The following is a 23,105-nucleotide window of genomic DNA, read 5'->3' as shown; positions in this document are numbered from 1 at the left end:
TCCAGTCTTTTGAGCGAGGCTGCGGGGATTCATACAAGGGAATTTGTTTGCTGGTAGTTTTGTGTTGTTTATATATAGAAGGGTAAGGTTTTAAAAAAAAAAAAAAATCTGTGCTAAACACAAATCAGATTAATTTGCTTTCCCTTAATTAAAACCTCGTATTTTCCCTACTGTTCTTACTATTACTTTAGGATGGCTTGCAGAATTCTGCAGAATCTCATTTCAGCCTACTTTGTCATCTTTATCTCTTGTTTTGCCTCACTTTGGATACTATGTTTCCACAAAATGAAACTCTTAGGTTATCTGAACAGTCTTGTTCTCTTTCATCTGCTGCCCTTTGCACCTGCTGACCTACTGGCCGGCACATTTTTCTTTATATGGCCCACTTCTGTGCTGCATATTTAGGTCTTAGTTTCTTTCTCATTTGTTCGAAATGGCGCTGTTTCCACAAGTTCTAAATCCAGGTGATTGCACTCGTCTACTTGTTCTATTAGATCAATTTTCACATTGTGCTTTATTGCTGTCTACTTACTTGTCTGTATTTGAAATAATCCAGATGTAGGGATTGCATCCTGTCCACAGTATGCTTAATATTCCCAATGCCAGGCACAGAGATGCTTAAGAAGTATTTACTGAGTGACTGGAAATGGGGAGATGGTAAGAGATGATAAGACAGCGTGAACAAGACAATATGGGTGCTGTATGTGTCATTCAAAGAAGCTTGTCTTTTTGGACTCTAGAGAAGATTTTGAGTTAGAGAAAACACATTTTTATCCTTGCATTTATATTTTCATAGATCTTTCTTGTAGTGACATGAAAGATGAGTTGGAGGTGATAAGACAAGGAGACTAGCTAGTGAGCTTTTTGTCCAAGAGAGAAAAGATGTGAACCTTTACCTGAGTAGCATGGGAATGAGATAAGGGATAAACTGAATAACTGTGAATAAGATAGTTACCCAGCTCTTGATCAACTATTTTTGAAAAGGTATAGGAGAAGGAAGACGGGAAGATTCAGAGTTCTAGTCTGGATAGTGTTTCTCGTACTGCTGACAATTGTAAAATGGATAAGAACAAATCACTTGAGGAATGGTATTTGAATTGAGGGATCTATGGGATATCCACGTGGAGCTATTGAATAGACATTCGAGAGTGTGGGTGTGGTATGCATAGGACATGCACATCATCAGCATTTGGACATAGTGAAGGCCTGTGTTTGGATGAGATCATCCAGAAAGACTGAGTGTAGAGACAGAAAAGCTGAAGGGAGAGGAGAGTCCCATAAAGTATTGCCTCGAGGCACTCTTGGTAGTAAGGAACAGAAATCGACTGAAGGTGGATCAAGAGAAATGAGATGGCAGGTGTAAGAGTTCTTATCATAGAATTCAAGGATGAGCCACAAAGAACAGCTCCTCTCATTGACGTCTGGACACGGAATGTATAAAATTAGTCTCTCTGTTTCTCAAAAGTCTGGTTTTCTCTTATCTCTGTGTTCTCTACATTTGCTTTCTTTTTTCTCTGCTCATCAGTGCCCTTCCATTGCAAGAAGGCAAGCTATGCTGCTATCCTTGAATTCATAGAACTTTGGGATGCCATTTTTTATCATTCTCCGAAAAAACCATCTGTGTCCCTAACTTCACATTCTCAGAGAATCTGGGTAGCCAAGCCCATGATTTAGTTCCCTTCAGGTTAGGGGTCCTTCCTTGTGGTGATAGTATCAATATGACACAATGAGTTGTGGGAGGGGCAGATCGCTCTGGAAGAAGGTGTATGTGCTATGATTGTGAATAGCTTCCATAGAATGTTGTTATTTAAAGGAGCATTTCTCAGATTTTAATGTACTTATGAATCACCAGATAATCTTCTTTTTTTTTAGTATTTTATTTATTTATTTGGCAGAGAGAGATCACAAGGAGACAGAAAGGCAGGCAGAGAGAGAGAGAGAGAGAGAGAGAGAGAAGCAGGCTCCTCGCTGAGCAGAGACCCCGATGGGGACTCGATCCCAGGACCCTGAGATCATGACCTGAGCCAAAGGCAGCGGCTTTACCCACTGAGCCACCCAGGTGCCCCAGAAATCTTCTTAAAATACAGGTTTTGCAGCCACCTGGGTGGCTTAGTGGGTTAAGCATCTGATCATGATCAGGTCATGATTTCAGAGTCTCTGGATTGAGACCTGGTTTGGACTCCCTGCTTAGTGGGTAGTCTTCTTCTCCCTTGGACCGTATTCTCTCTCTCTCTTTCTCTCATAAATCAAAATCTTTAAAAAAAATTAAAAGATATGTATACATATTTTTAAATACAAGTTTTGTTCAGTAGGTCTGGTTTATTCTGTATGTCTAACGAGCATGAAGTGATGCTGAAATTGTGGGTCTGAGGATCACACTTAAAATAGCAAAAATTGTGAGGGCAGTTAGAGCAGGGGCAAGCTCAGAGAGGACTAGGAGAAGAGCAGGAGGAGAATCAGGAGAAGATAGGAGCTATGAGTGGAGAGACTCAAGAATCAGGGAATGTTCAGAGACATCGAATGTTGAAGAGAGTGAGTGAGATAAATTTGGAAACCTCTTCAGTATAAATCCACACAGTTTTGTGGATTCTCTTCTGGAAGCCTATGTACTAGAGAGCAAAAGGTCCATGGCTGGATTAATACAGAGTTGGCGGGGGGGTGGGGTGTGCAGTGTAGGAATATGGAGGTCCGGGATAAGAGACTTGAACGTGTTAACCAGAGGTAGGTTAAGTGATGGGCCCTGCAGCTTTAGTTTGTTTAAAGTTATACATTGCCTTTAGGTTGTTTTGTTTGTTTGTTTGTTTGTTTGTTAACAGCTGGAGAAGGATTCAACCACTGGTTAAGAGAGGGGAGTTTCCCGTGAAAATGTGTGTGGGTATGTGTGCATATGCATGCAGACATGCTTGTCTGTTTAATCCCCTTGCAAGGGAAATGTAACTACATAATAAAGTGAGTCTGGAAGGATTTCCAGCAGTTCACATGTTTGGATCCAGAAAGCGTTATCTTTCACAGTTACATATGGAATGTTCTTATGCTCCAGTGATTATGGAAAGGCAAAACTTAAAGTTTAAACATTAATAATATTACAGAAGATAAAACTGTATCTGAAGGTATGGTGCATGTGAATCGCTTTGGGGATTTAAAAAAATTGTTGGGCTTTATGGTGCTTCATCAAGGAAACTTCAAATTCTCGTTAATTTTCTAGCTATATCAAACTTAATTGAACTGATTCAGGTAAAATGCTACCCTTTTAAACTAATATGCAAGTCATGGTGCTGGCTTCATATCCGTGGTGCCTCCAAAGAATATTTTGAGGCTGAAACATCACAGTGGGAAATCAGACAATTTTCTAGCTAACTCTGGGGAAACCAGTGTTTGAGGAGGAGTCGGGGAGCATATTGATATCCTTGCTTGGGTGCTGGAAACTCCAGCAGGAGACTGGAATGACCAGTGTAACCCTGGTTTAGAAGGGATCCTCCCCTCCATGGAAATACTATCTCTGAGTGCAGAGCTTGAAGAGGAGGGGTAAGGGAAGGTGGGAATGCTTGCCAAGTCTGTCACATTAACAGAAACGCAGATGTCACAGCCAGACTGCCTTCAAATTCCTTGCCATCCTGAAAAAATATGCATCGAGGCCTGAAATCACTTAAATTTAAACACTTACTTTGATGGCTATATATTATATATAGTTCTGTCTATTATCAGTCAGCTATTTGACAGCTCAGTGATGTTATGATTGGCAGCATTGTACTCAGTCTGGAGAAATCCTGTGTGACTCCTTTTGGCTTTGTGATGATTGAGGCATTAGAACAGATCCTGGAATTCGTAGTTGTTGACCTTTCCACTTAATCTGCAGAACCCTCTGAGGCTACTAAATATTTTAAACCAAAATTTTCTGAGCTGATTTTCACCGGCGAGGTTTTCTAACAGACTCATCAGCAGCAGTTTGAGATAGCATTCAAATAAAAAACAAGATTGCATTTAAATGCATTCTTTCTGCTCCTCATTTAATACAGTGGAGGAAAAAGTTATTCCATCTATAGATCTGTGTTGAAAGCAGCTAAAATTGATTTCTTTTGATTTATCTTTTGGAACCTGATACTCCAGCTTTAAATTGTAAAGAACATACTATTTGTTTCGGAGGAAGGATTTGAGGCAAGGATGGGATGAGAGTCCCAATCTCTGAGATCAAACGACGACGACAAAAAACGCAGAAGGTCATGATTATGAAATCTGGGTCTAAATGTTGCTTATAAATCGCAATAGGCTTTTGCATGACTGAGAGGCTTTCAGTCTTAGATTTGAGTTTCTTTGAAGAATAAAGTTTTGTGACATAAGCATGAGTAAGTTATTACTAAACATTTATAAGCATAGGCAGGGGCTGAGGGTGGAATTTGGTTTGTTGTTTAGATTACCAAAAAAACTTCGCTTTTATAAATTTATAGGTGTGAATATGTTACACGACTTTGGCTTTTGGAAACCATTTGGGCCAGATGTTTTGAGTTGAGTATCTTAGAAAATATGTTAACTCTGGATTTACCGAGACCGCATTCAGTGCCTCCCACAGTAGCTATCTTTTTAAGTAGCTGTGCCTTTAAGGGGGGGGGTACGAATTAAGTTCTAATGAACCAGTTCATTGTATAGGAATTGATTAAGAGTGACAGTTGATTGCTCTAAATGGTCAAATTCAAATCACCATATTGTGGAAACTTGTCCCCTAGAAAAACACTAGACTTCTATTTAGAACCACTGGTTTGAGTCTTGGTCCTCTTGCCAATTAGATGTTAACTTTGAGCAAATTATAAAATCTGTTAGCCTTATTAGTTCCATCTGAAGATGGAGGTGGTACTAATTCCCAGGGTTGTTCTTGATGTCAAATGAGATAATATATGTGAAGTCCTTTACTGTGAAGTTATCTACAAATATGATGGACATAATGATACTGTGCCTGGTTTAATTGATTTTTTCATCCAACTAAGATCATTGGGGTTTCAGAGCACTCTCTAACTACTGTCTAGTGACTTTAGATGAGAATTGTAGAATGCTTTAAATGGCTTTTAAATGAATATTGTTGCGTTTTTCTCTTTCACTTTTTCATCCCAATGAGTGCCAAAAAGAAAAAGAGATTCTATTAAAGTGGGATGCTGTTTTTATCTCTGAAGTTATCGATGCATGGATTTTGTGTTACAGGGATGGTTAACCATAGCCAACATGGGTGTGGTGCTCCCAGGACACTTGGTGCACTTCTATGGTGTGGCTCCTAGGACTTTTGAATATTAACCTATCTCATCCTCTCAATAACCGTGGGAGGTGGGTGCTTCCATTGCCATCAGTGTGAAATGAATGTTGTGAAACTCAGGCACAGAGAGATTAATTTGTTCAAGATTACAGACTCCATGTGCTCAGTCAGGTCGAAGGTTCCTGTAGTTTTCATTCAGCTCTTAGAGAAGAATTTGGTAAAAAAGTATATACACTGGTATAAAGCAAGTCATGAACATTACTTGGGTGTTCAACATAGGGGATGGTATTTCATTTTGCAAAAATGCTGATACATCACGGATGTTTAGATGACACAGAGATTGTATCTTATTTCCCTTTCCCCCCCTTTTTTTTATTTTTTATTTTTATTTATTTTATTTTAAAGATCTTATTTATTTATTTGATAGAGAGAGATCACAAGTAGGCAGAGAGAGAGGAGGAAGCAGGCTCCCTGCTGAGCAGCGAGCCCGATGCGGGACTCGATCCCAGGACGCTGAGATCATGACCTGAGCCGAAGGCAGTGGCTTAACCCACTGAGCCACCCAGGCACCCGCCCCCCCTTTTTTTTTTTTTAAATCTTTAGTGCCCTTTACTGGGTTCATTATTGTTAATTTAGTAGGATTACTTCCCTCTTTTCGGCTCACGGTATATTAACAGGAAGCTAAAGGGTGAGAGAGGCCCAGTGTTCTCAATCTTATACTGTGAGTGAAACTATTGGAAGAAAGAGCCCAAAGCTTCATCCAAACGGACATTACAGAGCTCATGTACTGTCTTTTTTCTGATTTGGACTTTGTTTGGCTTAGTTTCATATGCTATATTTAGTCCTTCTTTAATTGAGACATGATCTAAGCTATTCATGGATTTATTCACAAATTTCACAAATTTTACCGAAAGTCTTCTGTGTACCAGGGATGCAGTGAGGTCCTGAGGAGTAAGAAGGTAAGCAGAACAGTACCTACTCTGTTTTCTGGGCTCAGAGAAGAGTGGGAAAAACAAACAATAAGTGAATAATGTCACAAGTGGAAGGATCACAACTGCTCTGGTTAGAGATACAGAGAGGAACATGGTGTTCCAGAGGTGCATGAGAGAAGGCGTTTGGCTAACACTTGGTGATCATAATTTGTTTTCCTCTCTCTGTCTTCATCCCCATATAAGACATTGAAGACATAGGGAGGAGGAGCAGAGGGAGGGCAAGTTAGAAAGAATTGATGGGGAGCAGTGTTGTTGAGGATAACTCAACGTGGCCATTAGGGAAAGAAAAAAGAAAAACCTAACCTGAGTGGTGTTAACATATCTGAGAAGTCCTTGCATATTATCAACTGTATTTGTAGTAACTATCACGTTTAAGAAAAAATATTTTATTTTACTCAACCCAGTAAAAGGGGGAGGAACACAAATTTTGAGTGATTTTCATTAACATGGTTAAAGTGTTTTATTGTTTTAAAGTGTATGTGTAAGTTTTATGGCAGCTTATTTATCCAGGATATTGAATAAATGAATTTACTGCCTAGACTTACAGAAATATTTAAAAGAACATGAATATTAATTACCAAAGCACTACCAGACAGAAAGACAGTAGACCTCGGTGTCTGGTTCCACTGGTGACCAGGTCCTGGATGACTAATATTTGAGAAAGGATAGATTGCTTTACTTCTCTTCCTTCCTCTTACTACCATCTGTCATTATATTATTTGTTTATCTTTGGGCCCAGAACTGATGTGTAAGAATGATTCAGACATAGACTTCGTCTTTCTTGCTGATTAATATATACTGTTTAGAATAGTGCTTGGCATGTAACAGGCACTCAATAAATCTTCACTGCATGAATGAAAGAATGAGATCATCACACATGTATAGACTTAACAACTGTAATGAGCACAGGAGATAAGTGAAAGCATTTTAAAAACTATAAATGTTCCACACATGCAAGGTGATGCTAATTTTTTGAATTTTAGAAAAAAGTAAAGTCTGCCAGAAGATAACTTATTTGCTTGTTTATTTTGTATTAGTAGATTTCTCTTTAAATATTTATTTCCTACATATGGATGCTCCTTTATGTCCAAGGTTTTAATACTGACTTCTGTCTTCCTTTATGGTTCTGTAACTCCCTTACCCCAGTGCAGTTACTCTCTACAGTAGAGATTCTTCACCCGGGCCAGTGAACCTTTGGGAAATCCAGGGTTACCTCCTGGGGCTTCATGAACTCCCTAAAACAGTATGCTAAAGTGTAGTATTGTAGTGGCTTCTGTGCATTTGACAGAGATTTACTGTAACTTTCATTAGATTATCTTAGGGTATATGATCCCCCAAGTCTAAGAATCATTGCTTTAAAATTTTCTCTTTTTCTTTCACCTTTTGTTTCTCTGTTTCTTCTCCTTTTTCTCCTTGAGATGGTTTCATTCTTTTTTTATTTTGCATGATTGTGTTTTGGTGTTTTAAAATGCTTCTTGTTTGATTGTGCCCAGTGTGTGGTATTCTCGGTTTATTGTATGCCTCTGATCCCCGCCCTTCTCTCTGTCTCTCTCTTGTCTGGCCAACAGCGTGGGGATGTGCCAACTGCAGGGTTGTCCTGTCCAGCCCTTCTGGGACGTTTACTTCTCCATGCTACCCTAACGACTACCCTAACAGCCAAGCTTGCTTGTGGACCCTGCGAGCCCCCACCGGCTATATCATTCAGATAACGTTTAATGATTTCGACATTGAAGAAGCTCCCAATTGCATTTATGACTCATTATCCCTTGAAAATGGAGAGAGCCAGACTAAATTTTGTGGAGCAACTGCCAAAGGCCTATCATTTAACTCAAGTGCGAATGAGATGCAAGTGTCCTTTTCAAGCGACTTTAGCATCCAGAAGAAAGGTTTCAATGCCAGCTACATCAGAGGTATGTAAACCACAGGCGGCGCCAACCTTCTGCTTTCATTTAACATGTTCTACAGTAAACACCGGGACCAGAAGACAGAGTTATGTGCTTTTATGTGAATGTGAATGATTAGGATTAGAACTTAAGGGCAAGAATCTGTTAATATTCACTGAACATTCTCATTAGCAATATACAGTTACCAGATCCAAAATCTGGTCACAGTAGAGCCAAATTTGTTTATATTGTTTATATGCAGAACATTTAAAGGCTGCTTGGAAGATATTGTAGATATTCCACAGCTAATAATTAAAAGCTGCAATGCTGACAGCTCTTCACTGAACATTTAAAATATTCCTTTTCAGAAATCATTTTATTTTAGGCTTTTAAGATGTTGCCCTTTTAAGGAACTATGCTAGGGGACAAATATAAAAAAATTAGCATTTAAAATAAAAAAGAGCTATTTATAACTAAAGCTAATAAACAACATAGCTTGAGGAAAGCCCCTTAAAAATGACTAATGAAAGGAAAAAAAATTTCTTTCAAACATATTTCCCAGATTTTGGCATATTAAAGCATTGGAATAATCTCAGTCTCTCTAAAACCTCTCTTTGCTTAAGGAAAACTCAAGCTTCGAGGGTAGCTTCGTAAGTAGATGTCATGCGTGAAAGAAACGAAGGAGAAAGGCACCATTATGCAAATGACCCTCATCATTATAATGTTTTAAAAATTGTAAAACATTACAGGAAATTTGAAAATTAAAAAAGAAGCAAAGTGGAATTGGCCATATATCTATAAACCAGCCGTAACTACTAATAAAGTGTTGATGGACATATTTCCTTTCAGCCTTTTCAATAATACATGTAGAATACTGGGTTCCTATTACATAAATATCCCTTTGGGTAATCAGAGCTCTCAAATGCTTTGTTTAAGAAGTAGGCTAAAAATCCATGATTCTATTAAATTCCACCCTGGATTTTTAACTAGAATGTTTACTTTAAAATGCTTTTTCTACCATAGACCTGTTCTTGGTATATATTAAAAAATGTTCAAACTAGCATTCCTATAAAGCTAGCATTAAACAGAATTTTCAAGGAAAGCTACTTCTTTCTCAGTCAGTACATGTTTCATGGTGTCTATTACATTAACAGAGGGTGAAACCCATTATATTATTTAACAATTTCACATGCGTCAGAGATAGGCTGATTCATTTTACTTGGAATATATTATGCAGATGATAATAATAATCTATTAATAACTAGTAACATTAGTACACAATCTTAACTATAGATTGACTTTAACAGACACTTTCCTAGTGCTTTCCGAGTATTAATTCCTGTTGACCACCTGTGTGATATGTGCCATTGTCTTTCATTTTATGGATGAGCAGAATGAGGTACAGAGTGCTGAAGTAACAGGTCCAAGGTCACACTGCATTTTGTGGAAGAGCTGGGATGGGAAGTTGCATTGTCTGCCCCATTTTCCTCTGCTCCTTGCTCTCTCTCAGAAAGGAGTGCAGAGGCCTTGCTATAAAGGAAATATGGCTTAAAATTCCATTTTTATTTTTATTTTTTTTATTGGACTGCCTCTCCATAATAGTATTTTTACCTTTGTTCCTGAAATGGCCTGGTGATGGGGAAAATGAATAGGAAATGGGGTATCTGAAGTAGCATAGGAGTGTTTAAGAAGAGTAAAAGGCTCTTGTTAATGAAAAATAGAACTATTAGCTATTATGTTTAGAAAATTATTTGGAAAAATGTATAAACAGAGCTTTCCTGAAATAGTAGTTTCCTTAATTTGGGTTTTTGAGGGTTTTGTTTTTTGTTTTTGTTTAGGTCTGGTATTAAAAAAAGATGTTTATCATCTTGGTCGTCTCTAGCTCAAAAGTTTTGATGTGAGATCCCACCGTGATTAGAGTGAATATAGATTGGGTTGCATATTGCTGTTATTATTGGTACAAGGTGATGGGTTGGTGATAGAGAATCATGAAAGAGGGTTGGTGGGGCAGAGGTCAGTCAGTCAAGTGGTGTGGTGGGGGTGGGCATATCAGATGCTTTGTATCTCTCATTAGTTCTTATTTGAAGTTAATACATTTTATCTGTTATTATTTTTCCTAGTTGCTGTGTCCTTAAGGAACCAGAAGGTCATTTTACCCCAGATGCTAGATAGTTATCAGGTATCTGTTGCCAAAAGTGTCTCTATTCCAGAGCTCAGCGCTTTCACTCTCTGTTTTGAAGCAACCAAAATTGGCAAGGAAGACCATGAATGGATAGCTTTTTCCTACTCAAATGCATCTTTCACACAGTTGCTTAGCTTTGGAAAGGCCAAGAATGGCTACTTTATTTCTATTTCTGGCTCAAAATGCTTCCTAAACAGCGTGTTACCTGTGAAGGATAAAGAAGACATTTTCACAGAAAGCTTTGAGCAGCTCTGCATCATTTGGAATAATTCTATGGGTTCTGTTGGTGTAAATTTCAAAAGAAACTATGAAGAAGTTCCGTGCGATTCTACCATCAGTGAAGTTATTCCTGGAAATGGGAAGTTGTTGTTAGGCTCCCAGCACAATGAGATTGCCTCCCTCAAAGGGGACATTTATAACTTTCGACTCTGGAATTTTACCATGAATTCCAAAGTCCTCTCCAACCTCAGCTGCCATGTGAAAGGGAATGTGGTTGACTGGCAAAATGACTTCTGGAATATCCCCACCCTAGCTCTGAAAGCAGAAAGCAACTTAAGCTGTGGTAAGTCTGGGCATGCCCCCCCCCCTTTTAAAATTATTCTATGAATGTTGGTGAACAAGAAATCATACACATGTACCTGTGTCTATGTATGTGTGTATATATATGGGTGTGTATGTTTTTGTGTGTGTATATATGTAGTTGTCATTAATGAGCTTTTGATTTTTAAAATGTTATATGCTCAGCCAAACATAGTATACATTTGATTACAAACCTTCGTTATTCAATCAAAGCTCTTGGTTCTACCATTTTAAAGTTTTTCTTATGTCATAAAATATCACACAGTTTATCACTGATGTAACAAAAGTTGTAACTGTCATACCTCGAATAGAAAGGTTAACACTAGGACTGAAACAAAATTAATTAATAAGTAATTGTTTTTGACCACAAAGAGGTACAATAAAAAGCTGATCTTTATGAAATTTCCATTATGTCATTCAAATAAACAACTACCCCTGAAAAGGAATGGTATTTACTCAGCCAGGATAAAATATCGAAGCTGTCCATTTTATGGAAAAATCTTTGATAATCAGAAATTATCAGATTTTTCTTTGAACTTTCTTCTCTGTTTGAAAATGAGCATTTGTTGTTTGTTTTCAATACTCGTAATAGTTGCTCTTTGAGAGACTTAGAATGTAATATTACTGGAAGTAGCTAAATGCAAAATATTTAGGAAAATAATTCCATATGACAACACTATATTAAAATAGACTTCTATCAAACATTCTCTACATACCTAAGTTAATTTTGGAAGTCCTTATTTTATTATAGGACTGATTAAAATACAAAAAGTAAAGTTTCATTGTCACTTTTGATAATGTAATATGACTAAATCTAAAGTGTTGATAATAAATACTTTTTAGTCACAGAAATAACTTTCATTAAAAGAGGAGAGGAGTCTGATGTTAAAAAGTAATACTCATGTGGCTTTGGAGGAGATTTTTTTCAGAACTTCATTCCCAATAGTTTGAACAAAGTAGGACCCCTTTGAAGACCTGAGACCACTTCCCCCATTTCCCTGACCTGTGTGTACCCTTCTGCTCTGGGGAACTCTTGTCAGCAAACTCTCAGTGTAAGTCACCCATCCCTTCGAGTGGTCCATAGTGATCCCACAAATGGTGAGAGGTTATGAAGTGATGCCATTTGAGGGGTATTTTCTTGTGGGTTGTTGGCAGAGGGTAAACCACAAGCATGTTGCAGAAGACGACTGCAGAACTCTATAAGAGCTGATGGTGTTCCCCAGCATCCTCTCAGTCTGACTAGCTACAGAGGGTGGTCAGGGACCCTTGACAAGACTTTCACTCAGTGAAGAAATTGAGAAGATCAAGTGTGTGTGTTTGGTGTGGGTTGGTGAACAGTGAGAGGGCAGTGATAGTCTTCTTATGTCCAGGGTAATTATTTTTGCTCTAGTGGCCTGTTTTCACCATATCTTTGGCTATTATTAGAAAGTCATAATATAGACCATTTAATAGTTGCCTTTCTATGGTGAAATATTTGAGGACTATGGCAACCAAAAATATTTGAGTAGGTGTATTAATAATTGATAACACTTAAATTATGTGCTTAACTTGAATATTCAGTGCATATTTTCTAGGTAGTGTTTTAAGCCCTTTACACATAATCACTCTTTTCTACAACATAGACCCCTGATGTGGGTCTTATTACTAACTCCATTTTGCAGATGTGAAATGTAAGGCCCAAAGAAATTAAGTAACTTATCTAGTGTCAGTTAATAAGTGGCTAAGCCAGGAGGTGAACACAGGAGTTTAATTTTAGAGCTATGTCTCTTACAAGTATAAATTTGACTGTCTTTTGGAATAAACCAGACTAGAAGATGGGACATACTAGAGTAGATGAGCTAGTTCCTGCCTGGATAAGGAGTATGAAGGCCCAGGAGTGATCTGTGGGAAAACACTAGCTTTCTGGGGCATAAATATTTTATTTGTTTTAAATAAAAGTCATAAGTTTTCTTTCCTGTGTTGCCTCTTAGATACATTAATGTGATAAAATGTGAGGGATGTACATGGATTGGTTTCTAAGCTTCTCTAGGAAATCCTTTAGACCAGGGGTTGGCAAACTAGGAAGGCCTATGACAGGCCACCTATTTTTGTAAATAAAGTTTTATTGGACACAGCCATGACTAGGAGGCTTTGTATTGTCTGTGGCTGACTCTTGCTATAGGGTCAGAGTTGGTGATTGTGGAAGACTGTAACATGGCCCACCATCCTAATATTTTTACTATTGGCCCTTCCAGAGAAAATTTGCTGATCCTTGAAAGTAGTCTAAAAAATCATGAGGGTCCAACCTCCCGAAGCACACACTTTGGATGACTGTGGTAAAGACCTGCTAGGTCTCCAGGGCCAGGGGGAGTCAGTCAGCCCCTCATGAGCTCATTTAGCCCTCAGACATCCATGATGGTGGTAGTATTTAGTTGTTCTCATTTATTTATATTTGTTCCACACAAATGCTTTTAAACAATGATTTCTTTCCAACATTAAGAAAATGATCTCAAATAAAAATAAATTTTTGGATTTGCTGGCAAACAAGAAACGAAGCCTGGGCTAGTCTTGCTGCCAGGCCAACACAGCTGGAGCGAGGTGGTGTTCACTCCTTGTGAAGGGATGGGCGTTCTCCTCAGCCCTTACCGCTCTGGGTATTCTTCTTCCACCAGCCCCCTTTCATCTTCAGATGGCCTTCTGGCTCCAGGAGGCATTTCTGTTTGGAATTCCAACTTAGGCCAGTCCCTTCACTTAACATAGGGCAGGAAACTGAAACTTAAAAAAAAAAAAAATTAAGTAAGTGGTCAAGGCAGTTGGTGAACTAACATGCACATCTCCTGTCCCCCTTCCTCAGGTTTTATATCTGGGTGTCCTCACATTTTCTTTAACACTCTCTTTAAAACTCCTTTCCCAAGGCCTAAGATTACTGGGACACATCAAACATATGGTGGTGTAACACAGTCATCTATATGTTTTCAAAATGATTTCATTGAAAGAATAGCACAAGTCACAGACTCAGCGGGCTTGAATTCCTTTAATTTTTATAGCAGTCTTCTTAACATTCCACAGTGATGTCAAACACCCCATTCCGTGGATTCAGATATCCTGGGCTGCATTTCAGGAATCATCACTGGAGAGGGAGTTTCCCGCTGTTCAGTCATCAGCTTTGGGAGTTGAAGAACTGGAGTCACTTATTAACTGGCAGGAAATACCTGTAAGAGAGAGGATATCTAAGCTTGTTAGCTAAGCAGAACTTTGAACAAGTGAAAAAAAGTTTACTCTGTTAACATTTTAACCTTTCTTTTTTTCCTGGAACATTTGGCTTGCTGTTTATCGTAACAGTAATTTCCAAAAACTAATGATCAGTACAGTAACCAATGGGAAAATAGAATTTCATGCCTAACATTCCATTGGACTGACAATGTCTGTTAAATATGACCTTTAATTCCAGATTCAACTTGTGGTAGAAGAATGAATAGATTTTCCAAAGGTCTGTTGCTGAGTAAATTATGATATGAAAATTAAGATGGTAAAACAGAACTGATTATACTAACATTAAAACATCCTGTCATTTATTTCAAATAGTAAATATCCTAGCCTTAATAAAATCAACATGTTATTAATTAATGTTTCAACAATTTCAGATTTAGACTCTTGTTTTCCTACACTATTCTAAACTTTGTGGGGAACTATATCTTAATTAACAAATTTTCAGCAGGCTGTTTTTCTTTTTTTAAAACACAGTTAATCTTGTCTGTTTTTTTTTTTTTTTTCAGAAAGACTTTGTTTAGCAGTAATTCTTTTTCATTTTATAGCATCATTCCTTTTCTTAGAATTTTTACTTTATAATTTTTATTTTATTAAGCATATTTTACTTACCCAATTTTATTAAACATATTCAGTTTTATGACCTCCATAGATAGTTTTCCCAGTGAGTGGACTCTTTAATTATAACTGCAAGTATTTGCCTGTGTTATGTTTTAAGTTTAGGTACTGGCTACTGTCCATGAGTTTTCACAAAGAACAAGTAGTGCCTTCTATATGAGTTTTATTTATTTTCCTGATGACTGCTCTTTCCTGAGGAGTGGTACAGTATAACCCAATAAACAGTCTAAGCTCAAACAAACTACATTTATTTAACAAAATTTATTAAACACTTCCATTTATGAACCACTTTTGGATGTAGAGATAAGACACAATTCCTAAGTACCCAACTTTTTTGTTATTCTTTTCCAGAAATTTTTGGATTTGTACTGACTTTTATTTTCACTTCCAGATTTTTGTTCTTAATTACCAAGGCTTCATCAACTCTTGGATTCCTACCCTTTCATTGTCAATTGTTACAGTTCTGTCCTTCACAGCCATAAAATTGTGACTCACTATTGGCTCCTTCATTCATCCCTAAAAAAATTATTGAGTGTAGCATTTTTAGATAAATGAATTCTTTTTTTAAGTAATAAAATCAGGAAAAAATTACTTTATCTTTACAGAGGACTCTATTCTTTGAAGATGCCCCAAACTCTATGAGAATTAAGAGGTCCAGAAATAATGTTATTTTAAGTATATTTATGAAAAATTATAAAATTCATTTTAATAATAACTGCAAAGAGGGAATTGAAAGCAATTGTTTTTTTTTCTCATTATTGCTACTCGCTGTGAAGATTTGGCTATTATTTGGATTATCATTATGTAGAATATAAGATGAGTTCTTGGCTACACATCAGTCATTTTTTACCACAGCCTGTGTAAATAGTGACTCCTTTCAGTGGCAAGATTTTGGAAGGACAACAGATGGAGAAGAGAGATTAACAAGTTTGCACCCTTTCATCACCTGTTCATTTTCAGTGCCTACATCTTACAAGGAAACTTTGCACTAAGTTTTACAGTTAGTATTAAATAAATGCCTTTGTGGTATCCACAAACATCAATGAACATACATAGGTCACATTCTGAATATAGTCCCTTGATAATAATTATATTATGATCCAGGAAAGAAAATTGTCTCTTCTTCCTTATCAGTCTGGTTCATAAATATGTCCACCTAGGAAAACTGATGCTAGAATGACTTTTTTATGTGGATACGCTGAAAATGGAACTGGGTAGAAATAAAAAGTTTGTGTGTACTTTGTATATTTTATGTATTTGTTTATGTAATTTGGTATATTTGTAATAAAGCTTTCATTTAGCAATGTAATTTTCTGCTAATTACATTTGTCACTTGGAAAGCATCTAGGTGGTTCTGTCAGTTAAGGGTCTGACTCTTCGTTTCAGCGCAGGTCCTGATTTCAGGGTCATGATATTAAGCCACATGTCGGGCTCCCCTCTCAATGCAGAGTCTGCTTGTTCCTCTCCCTCTGCTTCTCCCTGACTCTTTCTTTCTCTCTAATAAATAAATAAATAAATAAATAAATAATGAACTCTTAAAATAAAAAAAAATAATAAGTTTTGTCATTTATACTTACACCAGGTAGTCTCCAGATCTAATTTCTGTTTCTGTATCGAATCATCATAAAACAGTGTTTAATGAGTGTTTATAATGCAGTATCAATTTGCTACAGTATAAGTACCTAAAAAAAGAGCAACCAATAATTTAAATATTGAGAAGTATTATAATTTACTGTGACAGGGATGTCCCATCTTGGAATTTATTCTTGTTATCATACAATGACACTTGTTACTATTTAATAAATTTGTAATTGTTACCATACAATGAATATTTAAAAAATTATTAAGTATCATGCTCTAAATAATAACTCTTCTGATTCTTTCCTCATTTCCACCTTTGAGCCCCTTAACATACTGTGGTGGCAGTGTAGTTAGTCTAGAAACTTCTTTCCCACACCATCTCCTTATCTCTCTTTGTCTTCCAAAGCTATGGTATCAGTGCCAGAAAGACCTAAGGAACCTTTGACAGCCAACATTGTGTGTAATTTGAGAAGCACAGGAACTCCATCCAAGGATCTTTCTCTCTCCCTTATGTTGCAGTGGCTGACGTTTCCTCATTTTGAGTTTTGAAGCCTTTTTAGTTTTCAGAAATTCCTCACTAAAATATAAGTAGCTCACAGAGAAGTAAGATTCTACAAAAAGGGGTCATAAGTAAAATAAGATGAGAAAGAACAGTGGACAGAAACTTTGACAGTAAAATTCTGCCTTGGTCCTGACCAGGCAAGCCTCAACGTCTGCCTCCTCAGATGCCCTTTTCCACAGTACACTGTCTAAGTTTCCAGTCTTTCAAACTCACCCTCCCTGTCTCTGCTTTCTTTCATAGCCAGGCTTCCTTTTCTTGCAGTCACTTCTCAAGTGGTGCTCCTGAGTTCATCATTCCCACGCTACCGAAACGAAGTCCTCTACCATTACCACCAAAATTCCAATGCAGAGTTAAAGGTCTTCTTGGTTTTGACCATTCTTGACCATTTCAGTATACTTGATATGGCCATACCTCTGTGAAACTTTCTTCACTTAAATTCTATAAAGTCACCTTCTTCAAGAACTCTTTTTACTTCTCAGATTTAGAGCTCTTTAAAAAAATAATATGACTGAAAATAAATAAAAAAATTTAAAAAATAATGATATGATATTTGAAAATAGGAGTATCTGTGGTTCCATCAAATCTCTACTCTAGCTTGAGCGATCCCAGACACATATGCAGATTTTGCAGCATTTTTTCTCGGCTAGACTCTTACAAAAACCTGTGTACCTGCCCATGTATCCAGATGTCATACAGGCACCTCAATTCCCATTACTGGACTTATTCATCCCACCCTACCTAAGTCTGCTGTTCTCTTAATATTTCTTCTTTCCTTCTATATCATTTTACACCAATTTCTCAAGCTGGAAACCAGAAAAATATGCCCTAGTCTTCTATTTCTTTCTCTCTTCTCTGATTAGTTACTAAATACTGTACATTCTATCTTTGGATGGCTTATATCCATTTCTTTCTTGTCATCCTCATTGTATTCATGATATCAAGTGTGAATTAATAATATTTATTCTTATATATTCCCTTTTAGTTGACCCTGGAGCCTCAAAAGTGGTTTCAGATTTAAACCTAATTTTCTCACTTACTTTCCTTTTATGTTTTCCCTTTCCTCTAAGAAAGAGTTCAAAATGCTCTCAGTCATTCATGATGTATCCAGAACTGTATTTGCTAAAGATTGAGTACCCACCTACTATGTGTGTGGGATACGCCATTGGAAGAGTCCTACTGCTCATGGTGCCAATATTCTATCAGGCCTCCACTAGTATCCATTGTCTATATATCCAATCATTCCTATACTCTACTCCAGTAATGCCATGTCACCCAGGTTCTCAGAGCTTTTTACTCCCATCTTGGTGTATAATTCAGTAATTCTGTTTGCTAGGAATATCCATCTCTAGTCTTCTGTCCCCACATCAGTATAGTGATACTACTTTCCTTCTTTGTACTGGATTCTCTTTCCCCCTTCTCACCAAGCTGCTAATTATACCCTCCTTTGAGCCACTGAGTACTTACAGCATTGAGAGAACTGTGATTCTATCTTCCATTCTGATGGCAGTGACAATGTCTTAGAGTGTTATTCTAGCCTGTGTGCCTCACACATTAAACAGTGATTACTTTTTTTTGAATGGACATGTAAATGTCTATGATGAGGGTTTCTTGCCAGGTAAATTCATAGACCTGCCTATAGAGTTGAGTTTTTCTGAAGTAACATTTCTTCCTTGGGCTTAGGTGCTTGAGGCAGTTGAGAATGAAGAAGTCATGATTCATGAGATGCTGTTAAAAACTGTTGGGAGGCTTTCTGCTTATGCACATCAATTACCTAATTAGACATCTTTTGTTAGATCATGTACCTGCTCTGCCTTCATGTACTATTCCCACAGGACAGGTTGGAAAATGTTTAAATATTAGACTGGAATCAGTGTTATAGAAATGTCCTTTTAAAATCAAATACATGTATTTGTGCATGCGTATGTATTTATTCTTCTGTCTTTCTGTATAACGCAGGTGCTTTGTGGTAAGCTTAGCACATCTTCCCCAGACTCAACCTGTTGATGAAAGTCTGTTAACTGTCAGGGAGATTTAATGTAACAGAGAAAATCCTTTATCCTACTAGAAAGCCAGCTCTACACTGTTTCTTGCTGAGGATGAGTCAGAAAAAAAAAAAATTGAAATAAAAAGACACAGAGACCAACTTGAAGCCACAGGAACATATTTCTGGAATTGTAAATGGCATATGCTGGTGCCTGTGAACCAAAAATATGCGTTTTATGAATATTAATAATATCTAAGTTTACTTTTGAAACTTATCTTTGATGTTTATATTACTTTATTTATATGAATTTCTTCCAGAGCTTTGTAATTTGTTCTGTGAAATGGCCCTGGATTTTTTACACAAACTTTAATGGGAAGTAGCACTTCTTTTCATTTCATGTGTGGATAGACAATAAATTGAGTTGAAGATTTTGAGGGAAATTTCAATAACCTGATTTTACACTTGTGGAAACAAAGACACAAAAGCTTTAAGAGACTTTCTTCGTGTTAGATTATTATTGATGGACTCTTCTAGGGCTGCTCCCATTATGCCAACCATAAGATTTGTGGGCATTTTGGTGGGTTGTTTTTTTTTTTTTTGGATAATGTCATTAAATCATCAATTAAACTTGTATAATTCCTCTGTGTTGATCAAGGTTCCTACCTGATCCCACTCCCAGCAGCAGAACTAGCCAGCTGTGCCGATTTGGGGACCCTCTGCCAAGGTAGGGAGCCAACATCGTCTTCCGGAGTCTGTTTCCTACTTGCTGTTTTGGATAATGGGGTTGTAATTGTTTTGATTATTATCTTACTTTTCACTTGAGAAGCCAGAAACCAGCAAAACAGAAGAATTTCTGGATGTGTTTTAGTTGTGTGGGTGCACAGTACATACACTGTGGAGAAAGAATGCATTCACATGCTTGACGACCATTTTCCATAAAGGACTGGGTTTTTAAATGTGAATGATTATATGTTATTAAACAAGGATTTATTTCATTTTTTCCTCTTTTTATTCTCAAGAGTATTGCAAAGATCCTGTATAAATATAGTTATGCAGTATTTTGAAAAGGTATTCATGTATAAAAAATAAGGGGTAAATTAAGTTAAATATTCAGTTAAGCTTGAGACAAGACCATAAGGCAGTTCATGGTGTACACTATAACTTAAATATTAAGATAAAATTAGTTATATTAAACTAATCTTAATGTAATTATATTATTATAATGCACAATGACTATATTATGGCCAATATTCCAGTTATAAATTATGTACTAAATAGTTGCATGCAAATAATATATAATTAAAGTTTTAAAATAATAAGTATTTTGCTTTAATTTTATCATTGTTTCTCCTAATTACTTATGACCCATTTTCATCCATTTATTCTATTAAATATTTCTTTACGAAGTAACATATTCTATGTGCCACATTAAGAATCATGACTATGCCTTTTGAAAAAGCTGGATCTCTTATCAGGAGCATCATATCCTGAAAGTGACAGTGGTTAGAAGTGTTTCTTAGTAGTAACCTAAACTCTCTTCTGTGGTTCTAGTGTAGGAGTAGTCAGGAAGAAGGGATGTAATTCAGTATTTCTCATTATTATTATGGATGAATGAGCTATGAAAATAAAGTCATTACAGAATTTCCATGAACTCACTCTAGTCTTGAAATAGTTAAATGAAATAGGAAGAAAACTTAATTTTGCTTAGTTCAAGATCTGAAGGGTTTGTTGTTTTCTTTAAATCTGAGACACCTATAGTCCTGATTCCACAGATCAAAGACCAAATGCCCAGCAATTCCCCTTCCCCATGTCCTAAATGGCCAAAAAGCATTTTTAAATTCATTGATGTATTTTGCATTAAGATAAATATAATTGTTCATAATTAAAAAAAAGAAAAACTTCAAAAAGAATACTTTGGCATGGAAAATTATTTTAGTTAAGGATATATATTTTGAATCAAAGAATTTCACTTTTAGAAGGTAATCATAATCATAATCACTCAATGCATAATCAAGTGAATGTCTTAAATTTAGGTAATATTTTTAAAATTGAGATATGTAACAAATGGCCATTGTAAAGCAGACGTGCTAACCGCTACACTGTGGAACTACGTTATGGTCATTGTGTATATGAATGTACATCTAGTACAAACATACTCCTAAGATAAACTAAAGGGAGATTGTGTGTGTATTTTACTACCTATACAGCTCCTCCAGAATCCCTTAGAAAGATAATAAAGCATTCCATAAGGGTTTAATCTTTGAAAGTTTTAATAGTAGAAGAAGCATAGCTATGACATAATGCCTTGAAAAGGTCTCCCCTGTAAGGCTTGTTCTTTTGAAATCCATTTTATCCATCAACATTTAGTAGAGTTATTGGGATCTGTAAATGATCCTACACATTAATATTCTATATAGTCTATACATTTCATTCTCTTTTGTTTTTCTTCACATTTATCTTCTCAAGAAGAAATACTTTTCCTTGGAGACTATTTCTCTAGTCTCAGTGGAAGACTAACTTAGTTTAGATAATTTCTCAAACTGATATAGGTGCAGTACAGACTGCCTTCTCTAAACTTTTCTTTTTACGAACTTTGGAAATTGGGTTCTAGAAAGATTTAGTAATTCACTCTGTGGTCATCAGTCAGACCTGGGTCTAGAATCTCAATGTTCTTCCTCCTTTTCCTTGGTACCAGCTCCATGCTCTTGCACAATGTGACCCCAGAGGCCATATGAAGTGATTCTTAATGTGCCATAGGAAGCATTGCTTCATTTTATACATTGTAACCCTAGAGTCTGTTGTATTTAGTAGCAAGAAATGGTTTCTATTCCTCCTCTGTATATTTTCATGCATTAATTGTAGATTGCTCATCCAAATTAACTGTCATGTGCTCCTTGCAAAATTACATCTTTCTCATCTTTATTACCAGCTACTGTAGACTCTCCTAGTACTACACCACCCACTGTCACCACTAACATGCCTGTTACTAATAGAATCGCTAAGCAAAGCAATGGTAAGAAATCATTACCTTTTTTACTTGTGGTATGCCGATGTAATAAAAAAATTGTCTTCTAAGAGTGGAAAATCAAATGTTCAAACAAAATTTCTGGTTTTGGACTCAGTCGGTACATTTATACATTTGTAAAGATTAGTAAGAGAAATAAATATTACTTGACTCCCTGGAGTTCCTTATTCTGATGACTGGTGGTATGAGTACATTTCCAGTACTACTCTTGTCCACTTTTTTTTTTTTTTTTTTTTTTTTTTTTTTTTTTTTTTGTGAAGTGTGTAAACCTGGTGATTCACAGACCTGTACCCCTGGGGATAAAAATATATGTTTACTCTTGTCCACTTTTAGCAAAAACTGCTTTCAAAGGAAGCGTTAAGAGAAAAACATTTAATTAAAAGGGATTAATTTGCTTTATACTAGATATCTGAAAAAGTATTCATGGTATTTTGTCAGATTATATGCTCCAGGAAACCAGTTTCTTAAAGAATTTTATAATTTCAAAAAAACTGAATTATGTTAGTAATGTAATTTCTCACTGAAACCAACTTTAAGTGTTCATGATATTTAGATCTATTTATATGATAATACTTTGCTCTCCATTTTTATTTCTTGAAGAGTAATGGTTAGAATATGATTGCATATCAACTAAGTCAATTTTCAACTGATGAAATTTCAATTTAAGTGTCAATACTTCTTGCCTATTTTTCCACATATACTCTTTTATTTATATTTTTTGTAATTTGTAAATAGGGCAGATATATGAGATACAGAAATGAGCAGGGAAAATGCCAGGTAATGTGAGTTATGCCACCTATATGGACTACATAGCCTTGGTAATTCAGAATAAATGGTTTAAGTCTCTCCTAGGAAAGAGAAATTCCAATCAGGTGACCACACCCTTGCCTTGCCTACAGCAATATTCTCAAATATGAGCTATTAGAAACAAAGGAATTTTCTCAACCCCAATCATTTAACTTGTGAGGCCAAAACATCTGTAATATATCAGCAGAGACCAAAACCCAGAGAAAAGAAACCCACATAGTTCATTTTTTTCTTTGGCTTCAGGGGTTACACCAACTTCCTCTGTGAGGACATTTAAATTGGAAGTATGGAATATTTTACATGCTACATAGATATAAATTTTACTAGGGTTATGAAGACATCGATTCAGGGAAGTGTTTATGGTTATTCTGGTAGTTACACCACGGAGATTTATGACGGGGCAAACA

General features: G+C 36.4%; 1 protein-coding gene across 5 annotated transcripts in view; it reads left to right on the top strand.

The window, feature by feature from the left end:
- The window catches only part of ADGRG6 (adhesion G protein-coupled receptor G6), a 137,324-nt gene that overhangs the window by 57,747 nt on the left and 56,472 nt on the right, over positions 1 to 23,105 (top strand). For 3 of the 5 annotated variants that reach the window (XM_004752733.3, XM_004752735.3, XM_013056234.2), the window contains 4 exons: positions 7,800 to 8,141; positions 10,235 to 10,858; positions 19,522 to 19,590; positions 21,796 to 21,879. In XM_004752733.3, the coding sequence (XP_004752790.1) occupies positions 7,800 to 8,141; positions 10,235 to 10,858; positions 19,522 to 19,590; positions 21,796 to 21,879 (1,119 nt within the window). The remainder of the gene's footprint in view (positions 1 to 7,799; positions 8,142 to 10,234; positions 10,859 to 19,521; positions 19,591 to 21,795; positions 21,880 to 23,105) is intronic. The other 2 variants (XM_004752736.3, XM_045066299.1) reach the window with 1 other exon arrangement.

The sequence above is a fragment of the Mustela putorius genome, unplaced genomic scaffold (genome assembly GCF_011764305.1).
Source record: "Mustela putorius furo isolate JIRA1106 unplaced genomic scaffold, ASM1176430v1.1 tig00003863_pilon_pilon_pilon, whole genome shotgun sequence".
Lineage (NCBI taxonomy): Eukaryota > Metazoa > Chordata > Mammalia > Carnivora > Mustelidae > Mustela > Mustela putorius.
Note: the sequence above shows the minus strand (reverse complement) of the source record. Positions and strands in the feature narration are given on the sequence as shown.